The sequence below is a fragment of the Lontra canadensis genome, unplaced genomic scaffold (assembly GCF_010015895.1).
Source record: "Lontra canadensis isolate GAN:19392208 unplaced genomic scaffold, GSC_riverotter_1.0 scaffold72, whole genome shotgun sequence".
Lineage (NCBI taxonomy): Eukaryota > Metazoa > Chordata > Mammalia > Carnivora > Mustelidae > Lontra > Lontra canadensis.
This window is the reverse complement of record NW_022631066.1, coordinates 7917030-7938711: the sequence shown is the minus strand read 5'-3', so window position 1 is coordinate 7938711 and position 21682 is coordinate 7917030. Positions and strand designations below refer to the sequence as shown.

Here is a 21682-nt window from a genome sequence, read left to right as displayed (position 1 = left end):
CGTACCATTCAAGAATGTTCATTACCTCTGATTTGACATTCACAGGGAAAAGCATGCTATTTTGTCATTAACTTTTGACAAGTGACATCACATATGTCATCACTATTTCCAATTCTTTAAGGGATTTTAAGAAAATCTTCAGCTCAAAGCGTTAGAAGTGAGGATGACATGCACAGCCAAGACTAAAGAAGCTACAGTCTATATTGTTTTCAATAAACAGACATTGATTCCACACATACTTTGGTGAAAAGAAAAAGTTCAGGTTATTTCCAGTGGGCCAGGCAGAATGCTGTATGAACATTCTGTCCTGACGTCTGTCCAGTGTCATGTCCGATGGGCCCAACAAACCGCATCACCCCATTAGCTGTCCCAAGTTAATCGGAAAGCTGATGGCTGTACTGCATACTCTGCATGAAATTTTACGAAGATCCGATGTGAAGAGGCCATAAAGGGAGCTATGTTGGTGTCCTAAAATTGAAAAAAAAAAAAAAGTAACAAATTATCTATTTCACTAATTTGAACATTTTGCTGGAAACGTTAGCCTAGTAAGAAAGTACTACACAGAGAAACTTTATAGAATTTACAGTAAACCTGCTTAAACCTGCTTATTTTTCTAGAAGGAACCTGCTAAGAATTAATAGAGATATCTTACAAAAGAATATTGGTGGTGGGGAGGACGACAGAGGGGAAATGGGGATTCACTACTAGTGGTTACAGAGTGTCTTTTGGGGGTAATGAAATGTTCTAGAATTGATTGTGGTGTGAACTACATAACTCTGAATCTACTAGAAACTACTGAATGTACACTTAAAGAAGATGAATCATTTGTGAATATTATATTTCAGTGAAATTATCATTAAAAATTGAATTTCCAGTTCAACTTCTTACTGAAACTTTAATTTTCCTGATGGGAACACATACCTATTTTTGCAACTAAAACAGTTCATATCAGTAAAGTATACAACTTCCCGCTGTCAATATCTGTAGTCTCCTTTTAGGATTTATTTTCGTATTCTTTCTGTCTTTAATAAATGACACTATGAAAAATGGATATCCACATACAAAGGAATGAAACTACAGCACACACAAAAATCAATTCAAAATGAGTAAAGACCTGAAACTATGAAACTCCTAGAAGAACACACAGGCAATAAGCTTCTTGATGTTGGTTTTGGCAATGACTTTTTTGACTAGATACCAAAAGCAAAGGCAACAAAAGCAAATAGAAACAAGAGGAACTCAATCACACTAAAAAGCTCCTGTACATCAAAGGAAATCATAGACAAAATGGAAAGGCAACCTACTGAATGGGAGAAAATATTTGCAATATATTTATCCAATAAGGTGTTAACGTCCAAAATATAAAAAGAACTCACACAACTCAGTAGCAATAACAAACAGTCCAAATAAGAAATGGGCAAAGGACCTGACTGGGTGTTTTTCCAAGGAAGATGTACAGACGGCCAACAAGTACATGAGAAGATGTTCAACATTACTAACCATCAGAAAATCCAAATCAAAACCACAATGAAATATCCCTTCATACCTGTCAGAATGGCTATTACAAAAAATACAAGAAAATAGCAAGTGTTGATAAGGATGTGGAGAAAAGGGAACCCTCATGCTTTGTTGGTGGGAATGTAAATCGGTGCAGCCACAAGTGGAAAAGATTAGGGAGGTTCCTGAAAAAGTTAAACACGGGACTTCCATATGACCGAGAAATTCTACTTCTGGGAATTTATCCAAAGAAAACAAAAATGCCAACTTGAAAAGATATCTGCATCACTATGTTCACTACAGCATTATTTATGATAGCTAAGATGTAGAAGCTATCTATCCAAATGGATAGATATATGATATATAAAATATTATAATAATAAAGGAGTATCATCCAGCCATCCAGAAAGAAATCCTGCTGGTTGTGTCAACATGGAAGGTCCTTGAAGTCATTATGCTAAATGAAATAAGATAGGAAGATAAATACTACATGATCTCAAGCAAAGCCAAACTCTCAGATACAGAAAAGAGGCTGGTGGCTGCGAGGGGCCAGAGCAGGGAGTGGCTGAAATGGATAAAGGGTGTCTGCCAAAAGGTATAAACTTCCAGTTATAACGAAGTCCTAGGGATGTGCTGTATAGCAAGGAGAATGTATTTAGTAGCACTATAGTGTATATTTGAAAGCTGCTGAGCAAGTAGATTTCTTAAAGTTCTCATCATCACAAATGTAGGGATCCAAAGGGGCACATGCACTCCAATGTCTATAGCAGCGATGTCCCCAATAGCCAAACTGTGGAAAGAACCCAGAGGTCCATCGAAAGATGAATGGATAAAGAAGATGTGGTATATATAAACCATGGAATATTATGCAGCCATCAAAAAATGAAATCTTGCCATTTGCAATGACGTGGATGGAACTATTATGCTAAATGAAATAAGTGAATCAGAGAAAGACAATTATCGTATGATCTCACTGATATGAGGAATTTGAGAAACAAGATAGAGGATTATAGGGGAAGGGAGGGAAAAATGAAACAAGACGAAACCAGAGAGGGAAACAAACCATAAGAGACCCTTAATCTCAGGAAACAAACTGAGGGTTGCTAGTGGGGGTGGTGGGAGAGTTGGAGTGGCGGGTGATGGACATTGGGAGGGGTATGTGCTATGGTGAGTGTTATGAATCATGTAAGACTGATGAATCACAGACCTGTACCCCTGGGGCAAATAATACATTATATGTTAATAAAAATTTTTTTAAGTTCTCCTCACAAAAAATCCCCCAAATTTATGTTATACACCTGAAACTATTATGTTATATGTCAATTTTATCTCAATTAAAACAAACAACTCTTTAGATTTCTGTCCAGTTAATTAGCAAGCCTACATAAAGAGCAGAACAGCAGGAAGCAGATACACTCTCAGCAGTAGTCCCATTTCCCTTCCTGGAAAACCGTGTAGCTGCTTTCATACAAAATGAGTGGACGATGAGGGCAGACACAAGAAATACTGAGTCACTGTCAGAATCCTCACTTGATAGTTTAGGGAAGATCCAGGACATCACCACTTTACAAAAACAAACTAAGTCACTAGACCCACCTTCAACCTCCCTTCTTTTTTCCAAAAATTCCTGCAATTTTCAACAAGAAGTAGATGAAATGGAGCCAGGTGTCCAAATTGTCCATAGTTGGCTTCATAGGGACAACAGTATAGGCATTCAACACTGGGTATCACATTGAAATCACATATGGGAGTGATTAAACGACAATGTCCAGCAGCTCCTATGCCAGAAATTCTGAGTCAGCAGGTGTGAGTGGGCACCAGAAGTCTGTGAGGGGAGTAGGGGGGAAACCTGCACAAGCCCTTCTGATGGGGTGGTCTGAGACCTAGTACTATTAATTTCACTCACTGCACACTAGGTGGCACTCGTGCTCCCCAAATAGAAAAGAAAATCCGGAAGCTGCTGAAATTTGTAAAAGGTTTGTGCTATGTGCTTCGCATGTGTCTGCCTTTAAAAGTGTACACTGCTATTATTTAAAAATAATAAATGGAAATTTTAAAATGTTTGTTTTACTCACTGCTCCACAATATGGTCCAGAGGATGGGGAATTAGCATCTGGTCCATCGTAGAGGATGAGGTAGTTCTGGATACAGTCTCCGGGATCATCAATGCTAATAAAGTAAAAGCTGACAGTGACAGGTCTTCCAGCAGGTGCAGTGATGGCCCATTCACAGTGAGTGTTGTTTGGGTAAGTGTCCGGATAGCCGGGGCTGGTGAAGGAGCCGTTGTCCCCATAGAGCGTTCCACCACAGCCTGCAAGGAAACCAAGGCAGGATGTTTGATTGAACAAAAAGTGGATACCATACCCTTGTGAAGCAATAAGATGGTGACTATTTTCCCAAAATGCTGAGACTCTTGGGAAGAATAGAGAAGGCAGAAAAGCCTTTCCTTGTTGTTTTGTGGGCTACATCCTTCCCACGCCCTCACCACCACCTCCTCCCTCCCTTCCCCCTCCCTCCACCGTAGGTTCTGTTCCTTGTATCTCAGGACATTGGGACCACTCCTTCCAGGACCTCTCTTTGAAAACAGTGGTTTGAGAACACAATGGGGAAACAAAGAACCTGATAAAGTAGCTGAAGGAGAGAGTAATTAATGTCGTTGTGTACTTTTGACTGTGTAGGGCTCTCCCTATACCCTCAGTTGATGATGATGATGGGAGTGAAGTAAAGTTAAAAGTGAAATTCCAGGGCACCTGGGTAGCTCAGTGGGTTAAGCCTCTGCCTTTGGCTCAGGTCCTGGGGTCCTGGGAAAGAGACCCACATCGGGCTCTCTGCTTGGGGGAAGACTGCTTACCCCCCTCTCTCTCTGCCTGCCTCTCTCTGCCTACTTGTGATCTCTATCTGTCATATAAATAAATAAAATCTTTTTTTTTTTAAGTTAAATTCCAGGGCTGAACCCAAAGAGTGTGGCATTGTAGGTTTTGACAAGAATTATTTTATAAGTGACTTTCCCGAGCTTGTAGCAGACAGTACCAAGATTGACATGCTCAGAGCCAGAGCTCTGTGAGTATTAGTGTTAATTTGTGTATGAACACTGTCATAGTTTAGACCAGAGACCCTGGGGACCCAGATATACTGCTGTGCAGGAAGAAAGTGCACGGAATGGTAGGATTAAAAGGCGCTGAGCTGGGTGTCTGACCCCTGGAGGTGTGGTCCTGCTTCTACCACAATCTAGCCATGCTTTCTGGAAAACCCATTAACCTCGTGTTTTATTTCCTCCTCTGCAAAATGAGGGCATTGGAGATCATCTGCAAGCATCTTTAGCTGCCAAGATTTAAATTATTTCTTGTCCCTTAGTCTACTGAAAACACGTCATTTTTGTCATTCTTATCTGGAAAGTTTTTACATATTTCTAAACACCTAAGTGGGACATCTCATAAAGATATTCCTCCTCTCTTGAGTTAAATACATTGACATGACTTAAATTTCCTTCAGTTATTTGATAAACTACCAACCAAGCATGCAGGAAGTTACTTACTGCCCTGAAAAAAGCAATTAACCTCCAGGACTGCCAAGAAATGACAGGTGCTGCAAGGGAAGAAGCTGCTTATTTATACCCAAGTATGCATTAGTAACTTGGCTTTTGGTACACATGTGGGCTTTTCTGAATTCTCAGAGAACTACCTTGATGATCAAATCAAAACTTAAAAATATGACAAAATCAGAAATTACCAAAAATTTTAAAATCTGTATCTAATCTATGTTCTATGTGTATATATACATGCACGCCAATATGTCTACATATTACTAGATATTTATCTATATGTGTCCGTAGATACATATAGAAACATGTGTCCTACATATGTATATGTAGAAATGAGGAGTAAGAATAGAATTAAAAAGGATATCTGTACTCTCATTGTTAAAAATCTCTATATTTGTTGGAAGAAAAATCAAGTATACAGATGGCTAAGAGGGTAAGGTCACTTTTTAAAAAAATTGTGAGAGAGAGAGAGAGAGAGCACAAACAGGGGGAGCATCAGGCAGAGGGAGAAGCAGGCTCCCCGCTGGGGAGGGAACCTGATGCAGGGCTCAGTGGCAGGACCCTGGGATCATGACCTGAGCTGAAGGAAGACATTTAACCACCCAGGTGTCCTGGTATGGCCACTTTTAATTATCTTTTCTTATTAGACCCCCTATGTTTTTCTCACCTACATCAATTTCCTTTACAAAGTGCAAGTGTCTTACCAGAGGGTGACGAGGTCCAGAGAATTTCATACCCGTGGCTGGAAGTCGCACTGTCACTCTTAAACCGTAGATATAGTTCATGGTTCTGAGAGAAGATGGGGTTTGGCAGCAGAGCTCCACAGTACGTGCCAAGTAATGGTGAACTGCTATCACTTCCATTTCTTACCTGGAAAAGTGAGCCATTAATGATTATACATAAGCATATTATCCTTTCTTCTCTGATTTTTCATTGTTCCCCATTAACACATGAGACAATGTGAATGACAACCTCTTTTGGAAAATCTTTGTCTTCTTAAGAATGAAAACACACCCAGAAGTCATGTTCTCTTGCAAAGGAGAGAAACATCCAGTATGTAGATCAAAAACCATTTGCGTTTGAATTCAGAAATATCTGTGAATTTCAAAAAGATTGGAGAGGGATATTGCCTGCTCTATTTCCAGTCACTTCTGTAATGCTTTATTCATTATACTGTGTGTCTGTCTTTTTCCCTCTGAAAATTGCTTGGCTATGAAGGGGTTATGAAAGAAAAAGAGCAATGTACAAAGTATAATAAAGCTCAAAACCAAAGGAATTTTGGGATGGGAAAAAGACACAATTCAATAAATCTATAAAACCTGACTGTTGGGTAATTTTAAAAACATAGCCTGAAGCTGAATAGATTTTTTTTTTAATTCACTGCTTAGAGTAGATGCATTTGAAAACAGGAAATGAGACAGTGGGTAAGTACAGGTAACCGCAGGGAACTCAACCACCTACTGTCCTCAGAGCTCCTTCTGCGCCTTCTCAGCCGTCCGACTCTGAGGAGGACTCCTGAGGAGTACTGAAGAAATGTTATCCAGGCATCACAGAGCTAGAACCAGCTCAACATGTATGAACGGTGGTTTCAACGACACATGTATTCAAATTCTTGGAAGTTCCTCCATTCCTCTATAATTTCATCATCTAACATTTCGTTAAGTGGGGTTGTCTTCAGTCATGGAGGTTCTTCAGAAGCGCCATGGCTGGTCTTACTGGATAGTGTTGACAGAGAGTGAGATCTTTTTAGCTGATGGAGCAGCAGTGGGAGACAATAGTGTCTTTCTGGTGCATTTTGGATTATTCTTCTAAGTGGCCTTGCGGTGCATGGAGCAGCCAGTGAACCACCCGCAGACAGACATGGCCGCCATATTCAGGAACGCTGGAGAGCCAGACCCGTTCCCACTCTATCTTAACTTAAGGTCTCTTTCCTCTGCGTCCCATTTCAGAAAGCTCTGCTCTGAGAGAAGTGGGGTGTCATTTCCAACTAGCATCCTCTCCATTTTCCTCTGCACAGGAAGAATGGGACAACGAGAGCAATAAACATCTCTGAGCCATTAGAGGGCCCTGAAGAGGGAGGTGAAGGCACTAAAAACACATGCAGATTCCAGGTGGGATCCAGAGCTTTGCTTTTGTGTGGTCATAATCCGGTCACAGTCCTCGCCAAGAAATTTCTGTTCTGGGCACAATTAATGTGAATGGAATGGTGAGTGTGGCGCATAAGGCTGCCAATAAACCATCCCAGTCTTTCAAACAAAAGCGGCTGTACTGTACCAGCCCGACTTACGGTTTCCTTTCTTTGCTTATAGGGTTTTCAAAACCAACTTCTGTGGAATAGGAAGGACAGCTGGGAGGTGGGGCTCCCACCTCCAGCGCTGGAGTGCTAGCCTGCGCGTGCCAGCATCCAGAGGAAAATAACTCCCGTCACCAACGCTCAGCCCAGGCTGGAACCAAGGGTGGCTGTGATGTGATTCCGAACGGGTGGGATTGTTCTGTCCTTTCTCTGTATCCCCTCCTCTGGCTTCTGCTTTCCATTTCATATAAGGGTGAGGCACAAAGGTCTGAGTTCCATGCCCTGACTGACACAAACAGTCTCATCTTCGTCTCCTCCTTTCCTCCCTGCTACATCCATCCCTCCCCACTCCCTATCATGGCATGGGTCTGCCATGATAAAAGACTCAAGCTTCCTTCAAGTACTCATTACACTATGGATTAAGGATACTCGTTAACAAAGGATTTCTGTAGGGGTGAGCTCCCCAGGATATTAAGACAAGCGAACAGATGTAGAGGAGGAAATCGTGTGGAAACTGTACTGAAGACTCTTGTGTACGTGAGACAAAGCCAATTCAGAGCACCTCTGGGAAGGTTTACATTCAAATTCCATCCACAGAGGAATTCAGCGTCTTTGGATATCCAAGTCTTCGGGGACATCGCAGTTTACTGCCTAAGAATGAATACATCCAAAAGAGTTTGCAAAGGACATGCAAGTGAGCTCCGGGGTTTTCAGGGTAAAATGCAGGCACTGCGCTCCACACAGTGACTGCCTCAGTTACGGGCTCATTCAGAACAGCCTCCCCCTGCGAACCACAATATAAGTGTTCTCACTTCAACACTGTAGGTTGTGCTGAGTGGGAAGGACGCAGGGGGCCCTCTTGTGGTAGGGCTGTGGACTTACAGAGGGGCAAGTGCTCCCAGAGCTTGGTTCTGCTTCTTCCGAACACTGGATGTTTCCCTCTGAACCCACACATCACCTCCTTCAGGAAACTTCTTGTCCCCAGACTGAATTAAGTGCTCCTAACCATGCTGACTCTGTTGTATGTGACCTATTACCTGTCTTTCCTAGGGACTGTGAGCCTCCTGGGGGCACTGACTATGTCTTGCTCCCTATTCCATTTCCGGTGCCTGGACCCAGAAGATGCTTGGTACATATTTATGGCATGAAAGAATAATGATCCAATTATGAACAAAAAAGGGATCAATGATTAGAAGTAGCAGAAACAAAGGTGAAAAATCTTCAGCGAACCATATGTTAAATAGTTCATTTACTGGGGCACCCGGGTGACTCAGGTAAGTGTCTGCCTTTGGCTCAGGTCATGATCCCAGGGTCCTGGGATCGAGTCCCATATCAGGCTCCTTGCTCATCAGGGAGCCTGCTTCTCCCTCTCTCTCTGACTGCTCCTCCCCGTGCTTGAGCTTACCCCTCTCTCAAATAAATAAGTTATTTATTTTTTAAAGATTTTATTTACTTATGTGTGAAAGAGAAAGAGTTAGGGGGAAGCTGAGGGAAGAGGCACGGGGAGAGGGAGAAGCAGACTCCCCACTCAGCGGGGGATCCAATGCCGGGCTCGATCCCAGGACCCTGGGACCATGACCTGAGCCAAAGGCAATTGCTCAGACTGAACAACCCAGGCGCCCCTTAAATAGTTCACTTATATGATAACCAAATGTATGTTACCTCCAAGAAATCATGTGTGCATTCACTGGAGTCCTCAATACCAAACGAATGAAAGAAGAGGGAAATAGTGTGGTTCTGCGGAGCTGTGAGGGTAACCGTGCAATCCAAGTTATTGTCATAATTATCTGGCCATCCAGGGCTCTTCAGATGGCCGAAAGCCTTGTTATAGTCTCTGTTGCAACCTTGGAGAAAAAATAAATTCACAATTAATGTATGCCTCCCGATATTTCATGCTCTTTCAACATGATGGGAAGAATTCAGAAAGACAATTAAATTTGAACAAACTTCAGAAAAAAGCTAATGCAGCTCTTTCACTTTCCTTTGAGATAAGTGAGGTCAGAGGAAGCAAGGTATGGCACAGAGAGCAAATGTAATGCAGCGTCTCCCGAAAATAATACCCCATGGGAAAGCTGAAATGTGAGCCTCCTCCTTTGAAGAAGGATGTTCCACCATTCTCTGCACTGTTCCGATCACACTGAAGTGGAGTGGGCTGATGTCCAGTCTTTTGCAGGCAAAATTCTCTGCATCCAAGACAGACTTTTGTCTGAGGATTTCCATTTACACCCCCTGAGGAATTGCTTGTTCTGACAGAATCGGTTCTGACAGAATTGCTGTTCTTTATCATTTTGGGTAAAAATAGGTAAAAACCACCCAAAATACTTCTATTCATCTGTTTTAATCAACGGCAACTTTGGTTTCATTCAAGCTGGAAATGAACATCAAATAACGTCCTCTGGAAATAAACTTCTTAGCCGTGATCATAATCAAATTACCCTTTCAGGGGCGCCTGGGTGGCTCAGTGGGTTAAGCGTCTGCCTTCGGCTCAGGTTATGGTCTCAGGGTCCTGAGATCTAGCCCCGCACCGAGCTCTCTGCTCGGCAGAGCGCCGGCTTCCCCTCTTTCTCTCTGACTGCCTCTCTGCCTACACTTGTAATCTGTCAAATAAATAAATAAATAATCTTTAAAAATATTATCTATCTATCTATCTATCTCAAATTACCCTTTTGGAACTTCTCGGCTTTTACAAAATAACTTCCTATAGTGAGTTCCATAAGCAGTCAGGTGGATAATTAGTAAAACAACGGGTATAAACTTAAATTAACTCCATGAACTTCGAAGAATATGCCGGCACTCTGATCACTGCAGTTAGCATCATTCGCTTTACCTCAGAAACCAGCTTGAGGAACCGGCTGAAGGGGGCCCCGCTTCTAGTTAAAATTCTCGCTGCGGGTGTGGTTCACGTCACTGGACCCCCACGTACACACGGGAGCGGGTTCTAGCGGGAATGGCGGCCGTGGGGGCTTCCGGGCTCACCTGCAATCTGATAGGTGAAACGCACGCCGGAGTCTGCGCTGAGGACCTCGGCCTTAAAGACGACGACGGCCGTGCTCCCGGAAGAATAGAACGTTGGCGCCGCCGAAGCATTTCCGCCACAGACCGGAAGTCCTGGATTTACGTGACCCTGAAACGAAATGGAAGCCACGTCACCCTAGATTTGGTTTCAAAAGAGAGTAGGTCGTAGTGGAAACTAAACTCCATATAAAATTATGGCTTAGGGACGCCTGGGTGGCTCAGTTGGTTAAGCAGCTGCCTTCGGCTCAGGTCATGATCCCAGAGTCCTGGGATCGAGTCCCACATCGGGCTCCTTGCTCAGCAGGGAGCCTGCTTCTCGCGCTGCCTCTGCCTGCCACTCTATCTGCCTGTGCTCACTCTCACGCTCTCTCTCTCTCTCTCTGACAAAAAAATAAATAAAATCTTAAAAAAAAAAAAATTATGGCTTAAATGCGCAGCCATGAGGGGGTGGCGGGGGTGGTACCAGGGTCGCTCCGTGGGTTAAGTGCCCGCCTTTGGCTCTCAGGTCGTGATCTGGGGGTCCTGGGATGGAGCCCTGTGTTGGCCTCCCTGCTCAGCGGGGAGTCTGCTTCTCCCTCTCCTTCTGCCCCTCCTCTGTGCCTGTGCTCACTCTCTTTCCTTCCTCTCTCAAATAAATAAATAAAATCATTAAAAAAAAATTCAGACATGGAAACCAGTTACAGTGTTCAAAGCCCTGGGCAACCAGGCTCATGGTGACCTTAGAATCCACAAATGTCTCACGTTCCCTGAGGGGCAGGAGGGCTAGGCCAAGTTTCTGCTGAAACCAGGAGACAGACACTGTGTGGGACAAGACCCTTTCCCCCTCATGCAGCTTCACAGCCAAAGGCCTGTGAGGTTGCTCTAAGCACATCTAGGCTGACCAAGCTCCACACAGCCCCCCTGGGTCTCCCCATTTCCCAGAAGCCTAACCCAGCACAGCTCCCAGCCCTCCCCACCCCTGAGCTCATCTAACTGTACTTGGCAACACTGGGACTCCCCACAAGGCAGCCCCTCTCTGCAATGAGGTCCCTGTTTCCCCTTCCTGTAACCTGGGCCTCCCTCCTCACCTCTCAAGAGAGCAGGCTAATGGGCTCCAGTGCCTACCCATCCTTGCATGAAGACCACTGGCACCAAAGTTAAGACATTTGCTGCCTCTCTTGCGTGCCCACTGACAGGTCCTCTTCCCACTTGTGTTTGCAAGCTCCCCTTGCTGATGCCTGTTTTTACCCACCATCCCCCTGCCCCCAATCTCCTGCTGCTGGTCCTTTCCTAGCCTTGCCTGTGGCCTCCTCTGAACTTTCACAGCAATGTTAACTGCCACTGTATACATCCACACGTAGCCTTTCCACTTTGTAGCCTTGAGTGAAGCTTCGGTCCTCTGCAGCCTGCTGGTGGAAGCCATTCTCTTCCCACAGTCCACAATCCTTGAGGAGGAAGAGCGGTGGAGTTCTGGGGGGAGGGTGACTCCAGGTCCCTCCCTGCAGTCCCTACCCTTGCATCAACGTCAGTTCTCCTCTGAGGGTCTCTACATCTGGCCTAAGATTCCTCTCACCCTTCTCACCATTCTCGCTTTCCCTCTGGTGACTTTCCTTCATTAAAGACTGCTGTCTCAGCTCGTCGTCGTCCCCTGCACTCCGCTTCCTTTCTCAACCCTCAGAGGTTTCAGTGTCTTTATAGGGGATCCACCAACACCCTAATCTGCATTCCTCACTTCCAGGGACTTTCACCTCCGCTCCCTATGGTTGCCTACGCCAGCTCTGCGCCATCTGTCACGCCTCTGTCACAGGATCCTGCCATGAACTTCCAACTGTATCTTCTCCTCCTACTCTCAGACACCAGGAGCGTTCCAGTTTCTCCCAGTTATCCGTCACTTTCCTATCTTTCCTCCCAACCTACCCAGGCTGAAACCCTTTGTTCTTTCCTTTAGTCATTCAGTCGAAGGACATTATTCATTCATGACAAATGCTGGGTCTTCTTTGGGGCCCGTCCAGCCGCTGTTTCAATCCAGAGCTGTCTTGTGCCCTGTACATAGCCTTTCCCTACTCAGAGGGGAGTCTGGACTGATTCCCATCACCTCAGCTTTGGGAAGCAATGGGAAATTGAAATAGCTTTAACCAAAGGACCTTGTTCTGCTTGGCGTGAAGACCTTGTAGGAAGGCTACCGCCAGGGAATCTGAAAACCACTGCCGACCGAATGGTGATCACCTCACACCTTGGCCACAGTGGGAGCATGGGATATGTCTCAGTGCCTGTGTTTCTGGAGATCGAATAAATACAGTGTCTGCTCAGCAGCCAGCTCCTCTCAGCCCTCTCCAACTGGAGTCAGCCAAACTGGATTTTTCTACCTCCACCAAGATCCATGTGTAAACTAGGGGAGCCTGGGTTAATAGTAAGGAGGACCCCCAAAACTCAGGAAGGGATAGATCAGACCCTTTGCTATTGCCAGCCTGTGGGGGGTTGACTATGACACTGTGGGAATGACCTGAGGCAGATTAGTTGCTCCTCAAACTGCTCAAAGACAATGCAGGAACTCCTGGGGGGTTTTCCCAGGGGCCCATCCCCAGTCATGACTCCACACTTTACACAGCCTCCGTGGATAAACTCATGACTTGTGTGATTTCAGCTACTGACCCATGCATGGAATGATGACACCCAACTCTTTAGGCCTTCTGTTACCATTACGTCTCTTTATCCAACTGTCTTCTCAACATCCTAGCCCATGGACAATTCTCTCTCTCTCTCTCTCTTTTTTTTTTTAAACAAAAACAATTTTTTCTTTTGTTCTCTCTTACATGACCATGAATATAGTCCCATCAGACTGGTGTCAAACAGCCTTGTAACCGATCTCCCTGTGTTCCACACTGATCCCCTCAGTTCATCCTAGCCGCAGCTGCACAGGTGTTTCTCTGAGTATGGTCCTTGGAGCACCAGCGGCAGAACACTGAAGATGTTCATCAGAAATTTCGATGACTAGGCGCTATGTGGGGAACTCAGTATTGGAGGGCAAGGCCCTGGTGTATGCATTTTATCTAGACACCCAGATGTTTCTTATGCACAAGGAAGTTTGAGAGCTCCTCACCTACAAGACCAAGTACAAGTTTCTTAATCCCTTTAATATATGGCTGTATATGCATGGTTTGAATTCATTAAGCTGGAGGTAGGTTTGAGAATTTATTCAATTATGCCCTCATTATTTCCAGTGTTTTGCAAATACTGGTGAAAAAACAGATGGGACTGTCCTGTGTCTTCTGATCATTACCTCACGTGAGTCCTGAAACTCTAGATAATTCCGGTCGCAGTCCTCGGAGTGCAGCCGCAGGGCCAACACTGTTATCTTGACCTGCTGATGCGGAGGGGCTTCGAGGACCCAAGTACACATGGAAAGTGGGATTTCTGGGTTTGATGAATTGGGTGATGAAATACTCTGCGGGGCCCAAGTTGCATTATACGTTCCACCACAAGGCACTGAGAAAAGAGAACAGCTTATAAGACAAATTCTACTCATGGGTACACACACACACACACAATATTTAAAATTTAGCCTTCCCTACCCTTCCAGCCCAAAGAATTGTAGTTACATCTTTCTATAAAGAAGGTAGAGTAATTTTCACTAAGAATCATGACAAATTTAGGGGCATCTGGGTGGCTCAGTCAGTTAAGTGTTTGCTTTTGGCACAGGTCATGATCCTGGGGTCCTGGGATCGAGCCCCCATTGGGATCCCTGCTCAGCGGGAAACCTGCTTCTCCTTTTCCTCTGACCCTCCCCCCAACACCTGCTCATGCCCTCTCTCTCTCTTAAATATGATCTTTAAAACAACAACAACAAAAAGAGAATCATACCTAATTTGTATCACCGATTAACCACAGAGTAATTAACATGGTATTCAGAAACTGACATTGAGATTAGATAGGAATTAACTCTGGATTTAGTAATTTAACATTGAGTTTAGTAATTAACATTGCATTTGTAGAAGCATAGCGTTATTTTTAGTGCATTAAGTACATGTTTCATAAAACATAAAAATGTCTCCATTTACTCACTGTCCATGATGGTATACGTAGCATTAAATCCTTCCCTTTCTAAAGTTGTGTCACTGACAAACTGAAGCGTCAGGAAGTTACCAGAAGAGATAAAGGGAGCAGGTACAGTGGAACCGCAAAATGTTCCAGCTAAGTTGGCATTTTCACTATCTCCATCGTACAACTGAAAAGAAACATAGTTCATCCGCTTTCCATTACTCACAAAGAAATTGCATATTTTACACTGAAATGGACATGGAGTCACACCAGGTCATGATGAAGAAACTTAGACTGATGTCATTAGAGCGAGTTTTAACCTAGGAACAGCTGCTATTGAATTGATGCTATTTAATGATTTTCAGTAAAAACCTGGTATGATGCCTACAAATCCTTTCTCACTAGGAAAGTCCTATCTGACTTAAAACTACTGTGTCTTTAGAGTCAGCAGAAGCATCACTGCCCCCGCCCTGTGTGGCCCTCACCGTCACGTAGCTGCAAGCCCCTGAGATCTCGTGCCTGGGTTCTCACTGCTGACTCCCTGGTTCCATTCTTGTCCCCTTTTAGCTTCTCCTCAAGAGGTGAGTCACAGGATACAGTTAAAATGTAACTCAGACCAGGTCACTGCTCAGAACCTTCCTAGCTGCTTACCAGCCACTCAATAGGAAAGCTAAAGCCATTACAGTGGCCATCAAGGCCTGAGACCCCCTGCTCTCCACGCCACCCCTGACTGTCCCCATCTGACACATCATTTTCTCTGCTCCTTGAGTACACCAGGCTTGCTGCTGCTTTACGGCTGTGGCATTTGCAGAACATTCCTCTGCTAGAACATTCCTCTTCTATACAGCTATATCATTCACTTCTCTTCTTTGCTGCAGGACTTTACTCAAACATCACTGACTCACTAAAGCCACCCTGACCGCCCTCCTTAACGTGTGAACTTGCTCCCAATTCCTTTTCTCCCTTCCTGCTTTGTTCTTCCTTTAGAGCATGCCTTTATCTTCACATAGTACATATATTATTTATATTATTGTCTTTTCTCTGAAGATGACACTAGTTCCATGGAAACACAGGTTGCTGTCCAATCTGTGCCCTGCAGAGTCCCCAGTTTTTAGAAAGCACACAAAAGGCACCCAGTACATGTCTAAAAATGAAGAGTGCTTTGGTCCCTTTCTCCCACCACCCACCCGTCCTGGACCTACATTAGCTGCTCCTAGCATGGGGAACAATTCCTCTCTCCCCAGCTCTGGAAGGGTCCACTCCCTCTTGTCATGTGGTCTCAGCTCAAATGTCACCTCCTCAGAGACCTGAACCCTATGGTACGTGGCTGGAACTCCAACATCTCTTTTCTTATTACAATCAAAACACATCTTATTTGTTGCTTATTTACTTTTTCTCGTCTCTCTCCCAATAAAAATGTGATTCCCCTGCGTGGGAAGACTGATTATTCACTATGGTGTCCCCAGCATCCAGAAAAACTCCCAGCCATAGGAACCTTCAACAGACACCTGTAAAAATAGTGGACACCTAAATTTCTTTCAAGCCTATGATCCGAAATTCAGTTTCTCCAGCTGAGTCAGCTTCACGGTATTTTTAGAACAAGTATGTGTGTGTAGATCTAAACACTGAATTTATAACAGCACTACGGTGTGTTATAAACTCCAAAATACTCATGATCACTGACATTATTCTAAAATGGTAGGAATGTATAGAGTCATTTAAAAATAAACAGAAAAGTCAATGGACCACTAGGTGGCACTGTCTCTCTAGTTTACATGGGATTTTTAGTAAATTTAGAGCAGAATAGACTGGAGAGTTGGATAATCTTATCCCCCTCATTTTATAGAAGAGGAGATGTGCCAAATTTTAGCACGTCTAAATGTCCGTTTTCTGGTAAACACGTTAAAACACTGCGATAATGGGTGCCACCTGTATCATCAAATTCATACTCACAAGCATTTTTATTTTTTATTTTTATTTATTTTTATTCTCTTCCTCTGTGCTAGGTCCTATGTGTACAAGGATGTATAAGGCACTTGCCATACATTCAAGACATTCGTTGACACTAACTGGTAAGAGAGATCCATACACTGAAAAAAAATATTTATATAAATATATATATATATATATATATATATATATGTCAATTCTAAAGGTGAATACTACAGTGAAGGATTTAAATGTAATAAGAGAACCCAGATGATGGAGTCAGGAAAGATCTCAGGCATTTGAAGAGGCATCTAAAATTAGGTGGAAACCTCCCATACCTAAAGAGGAAGAAGGGCATCCCAACCTACAGAACATGGTGTGGACGGCCTCAGAAGCGTGCAAGAGACATGTAAGAGACCACAACTCACTCGGGCTGCCTGGCATTTGGGTGAGAGGATGCAGGACTGAGCCAGCACCCTGGGACACAGCCTCAGAGTTCCTTACGTCTTGCGAGAAAGACACTTAGTCTTCTGGGACCTGATTTGGGTTCTGAATAGAAAACTGCTAAATGTGACAGACAGAAATTGCATAGTACCTGGCCTCCCGCTGCTGTGTGCATCAGTTCACTACAGGATGATTTCTTGTAATTGAGCTGAACTGGACAGCCGGTGGCCTCTGGACCACTGACACCAGCTTCCGGACTCCTGTGCAGCCGGAGCCAGTATTCCTCCACCTGCGCTCCCAGCCCCTGATGACGCGTAGACCTCCACGAAGGAGGGTAGCTCCAGGATGTGTGGCAGGAGGCACACCGTGCAATGATGGTGGGGAATCATATGGACTAGGATGTAAACGGTGCCCTGAGGACCAGGCCCTTAAGACCCGCACAATCTCACACGGCTATACATTTCATTCTGGGGGGACCCACCACCCGTCATAACTCCATCAGGCCTGGAGCCTGGATTATGTTCTAAGGTGGGTCGATAAGCGCTAAGAAGGATTGTGTGTTTTCTCAGCTGTAAAAACTCAGATAATGGAGCATTTGAGAATCTACTTAAGATCCTGAAGGAATTGCTCAGAGATAGCCTCTGACTACAAGTACTACCAGATCCTGTTCTTTATCTGGCTGTTAATTTGAACGGGAGGAGAAAGTGGGGAAGGCCATGCTGGGATTTTACTTTCTCTGAACTTTTAATGCAAAAGGGCAATAATACAATAAGGGCAACATTGGACTTTAATTCATTTCAAATTTAACTTAATCATTTTGGACATTAATTTTCTTAGGACTTTATCTTTTAATATTTCCTTGGGAATGTGACAACAACAGGATTTTTATATTCTTATCGGGAGCATCCTTATGCTGCATTTTAGAGTATCGCCATGAATTTTTTTATTTTACTGGGGAGTCTTGGTTAGGGTCTGCCAGACATGCCTGGGTGTAATTTGGGATGGGAAAGAGAACAGAGAGTGGTTTTTCAGATTTGGGGTTGAACTCTGACCCATCTCAGAATCTTATGGGGAAAAATGTCCTGTTGGTCCTGGTGGTCTCAGGAGGGGCCACAAGAAGCAGTGATTAGAATCAGTTCTGTAAATGCAGGAGGTTTTATATTATTTTTTTAATTTTTATTTATTTATTTTATCTTGATGTTCTTTTCCAGTGTCTAGAGTAGTGTCTAGAATATAGTAGGTATTCAAATAGACATTTACTGAATGAATGAATGAATGAATGAAGAAATGAATGAATGGTAGGGACTAGCTCAGGGAACCCAATGCCTTGATAGAATGCAGATCTCCTAACACTGACTGCCCACAGACTGAATGGTTAAGACTTCACCAGTGGGTGAAGACAGAGGTACTCATGGGAGTAGGGTTGCAAGCATGTCATGTTTTCTGGGTCATCGCGATAATTTGGGGCTATGACTGACATTTAGTGTGTAGAAGCCACACTGCAGGTCCCATCCTGCAATTCAGAGGACAGTTCTGTAAACTGTAGATTTACTATGTCCCTTGTAACTTTTCAACGTCCGGCCAGACATTTGTATAATAAAACTGTTCATTGTCGTGAAATCCCGGAACCTAAATCCATACTCTACAGAATGCAAAAACATTTCACATAGTTTTAATAGGCACCAAATTTCCAAGAATGCAGTTACTGTGTCTGTGGAAGGAAGACTGGACTTTGTTTTGTTTAGAAAAAATTTTTTGAGTTTTTCCACTATTTTGGAAATTCCTATGGCAGACGGTGAGGATACTGGCATTTAAGTTGCAACTACAGCCTGTCACTATTCGTTTAAATGGATACTTTTGCATTTGCCATGATCCCACCTAGAAGAATTGGACTACTTTATCATGAGGCATAATACAGCTGAAGCAGAGCATTTATGTATTTAGGTCTGCACTATTTTACATACTCTCCTCTTAGTCCTCCTTCTCCCTGCATTTAATACATTATATTACGCTTTTGAAGCTATGTATATGGGTAGGTTATAGCATAGATGACCTTCACTTCAGAGAGTCAAGGAAGCACCATGAAATACTGGCTATTCAAGTGGGCATGGATTAGATTGGGAAGACGCTGGGAAGTGTTAGGAAGGAGCCATTTCCTTTGCACTAGCTCCATACTTCCCGGCAGAGGAACGTCAGTTAGGGTCACTGAGCCCTTCCTGCCATTTCTCTCCCTGCTCACCATAAGAGAAATGACTTCACTGCTGGCAGATTGGTGGGTCATACACTACAGAGCTGCAAGTCTATCCTTCCCTCTTTCTCTCTGGCGTCCCCCCAACAACAAGTGTGCTTCTCTGACATTCCTCCGAAATCCAGCTCAGCCATCCCAGGGAGACAACCTCTCCTGAATCCCCAAATGACTCAATTATACCTACTCTACTTTTGTTCATTGCCTATATTTATTGCTTTTGTCTTGTTGTGTGATAATTTATATGCTTACGTGACAACCTCCTCCACTTTCCTGACAGCAACTTGGGGAATCCTATCTTTAACCTTTCTGTACCTCTGCCGTGGGGTGCCTGACACATCGCTGTGCCACATGACCTTTTATGGAGTAGACGTGATGTTAATTTCAACAGAAATGCTTGATGAAACACATAGTCACGATGTACTGCAGTTACCATACTAATTTTTCAAATCAACCCTTCCGAAAATAAGAGATATAATTATGAATGGATGATGGAATTGCCATGTTTTCATCTGCATATCGACCTACAGAACTGAATTAAATTAGCTTTCCTAAAAAGCAATTTGATTATAGTATCTAAGAAACACTCTACAAGGAATCAAACGTCCCATTTATGGCAGAGAATCGCTTTAATATATCTGTCTCCAGGCTTCACATGCCAAGGGCTGTACTTTGATCTGCCAGTTTGGTAAAAGCTGGAAAAGTTGCCAGTATAGGGAAACTGCTTTCCCAGGAAGGAAAACAAGAGTAGATCTGAACAGAATTTCTTTAGAAAAGGGGTGGGGGGGGCACATTTTATATTTAAGCTAGATGATAACTCCTTGTTTTTGATATTGCTATTTTTGTCTCAAATGACTTAAAGAAATTCAGAAAATTGCTAGTTGCTTTAATAACAGTATCAAATCACACTCAGAAAAGGATGAGAATATCAATCAACCTTCCTCCCAGCAGGACCACACCCAAAACATCTTGCATAAATTTACTTTTACTGTCATTTATGTGTAAATGACACATAAATGTGTAAAAAAATTGATGTTTTAAGAAAAAGTGATTCCACAGCCAGCCTGCCTATCTGGCATTATACCAGGGTCAGGGGTGGGGAAATGAATTTACCTTTTTTTTTAAGATTTTATTTATTTACTTGATAGAGAGAGAGTGAGAGAGAGAGCATGAGAGGGGAGTGGGACAGGGAGAGGCAGGCTCCCCACTGAGCATGGAGCCCAATGCGGGACTGGATCCCAGGACCCCAGGATCATGACCTGAGCCGAAGGCAGTTGCTTAACCAACTGAACCACCCAGGTGCCCCTGAATTTGTTTTTAAATGCATTTCAAGCCCAGTGCCAAACAGTCTAGCATGCATGATCTTTGTCCGCAAAATAACTTTGCAAAGTAGGTCTGATTGTGATTTTTGTTCATTTGTTTCTTAATAGATGAAGTGAGAAAGGATTGGGGCAGTGAGGGGATCTGCCTGGTGACGACACTGGGTTAGAGTCCACACTACCTGCCTCTATGGCTTATGACCCCACCCCCAGCCCGCCCCTGTAAGACCAAGGCAGCTCTCAAAGCGTCTGGAATACCAGCTTTGCTGCCGCTTTGGCCATTTGGGGTCATTTTAGAAAAGAATTCAATCTAAACTGAAATCCCTTGTTATCTCCAGTCTTTCAGGAACTCCTTCTGATCTGGCTTCTGTGCCCATACTTTAGTTAAAAATGGTTGTCATCCAATCTGACAAGTTTTTCCTTCTTCTTCCCTTCTTGGCCTCTAATTTAAAATTTGAAAATACTGACCACCCATCTTTGGTGAGCGACTCTTCTCCCTTGACCTTCATGACTCCTCACTATTCATGGCTTTTATCTTTTTTTTTCCTTGACTTGTCTGTTTCTTGTCGGGCCTCTTTTGTCCTCTCTGACTGCCTCACTGCGTACTTTTCTGGACGTGGAGCAGAAAAGCCTGGCTTTCCAGCTCCAAGCTGCCTTCCTGAAAGAAAACAGTGATTGTTCTGACTGCAGAAGTGTTCCTTTGCTGTCTCCTGTCTGTTCGGGCTGCTGTCTTCTCGCTGGAGCCCCGACCCATCCTCTGCCCACCTGTCTGCCCTGCTGTCCCCCAAACCGAACCCCGACCTTACAAAGCATGGTCTCCTCCTAATAGTACTGAAATTCTCCTGCTCTCCTGGGCTTGGAGCTTATGACAGTCTGTAATTAAGTGTTCGACACATATTCTACAAGTTTTCTTTCCCTTTTATTAAAAACAATAATTTCTTTAAAATAATAAGACAGTTTTCAAACTTAAAAGTCTATCGTTTTTTTTTTTAAGATTTTATTTATTTATTTGACAGAGAGATCACAAGCAGGCAGAGAGGCAGGCAGAGAGAGAGGAGGAAGCAGGCTCCCTGCTGAGCAGAGAGCCCGATGCGGGGCTCGATCCCAGGACTCCGAGATCATGACCTGAGCCAAAGGCAGTGGCTTAACCCACTGAGCCACCCAGGTGCCCCTTAAAAGTCTATCTTCAACTAGGCTTGATAGCTCCATCTCTGTACCATCCTTATCTAAAAGTAACCTCTTCCTGGGGTCCTCCCTCCAGACTCCCTGCTCACCACCCACCTGAAATGCCGACTCCGTATTAGTCTTCCTTAAACACTGCCCTCATCATACCGCTCATTGGAAAACCTCCAATTCCTCCTTATTTTCAACTGCACAAAATT

The 21682-nt window shown here is 43.8% G+C and overlaps 1 protein-coding gene across 1 annotated transcript in view; it reads right to left on the bottom strand.

Moving 5' to 3' along the window:
• The window catches only part of CUBN (cubilin), a 256824-nt gene continuing 235142 nt past the window's right edge, over positions 1-21682 (bottom strand). Inside the window, exons 61-67 of the mRNA XM_032880903.1 lie at positions 14388-14550; positions 13606-13811; positions 10308-10455; positions 8994-9175; positions 5743-5908; positions 3573-3808; positions 1-468 (exon numbers count right to left, since the gene is read on the bottom strand). Of these exons, the coding sequence (XP_032736794.1) occupies positions 361-468; positions 3573-3808; positions 5743-5908; positions 8994-9175; positions 10308-10455; positions 13606-13811; positions 14388-14550 (1209 nt within the window). The 3' untranslated portion in view covers positions 1-360. The remainder of the gene's footprint in view (positions 469-3572; positions 3809-5742; positions 5909-8993; positions 9176-10307; positions 10456-13605; positions 13812-14387; positions 14551-21682) is intronic.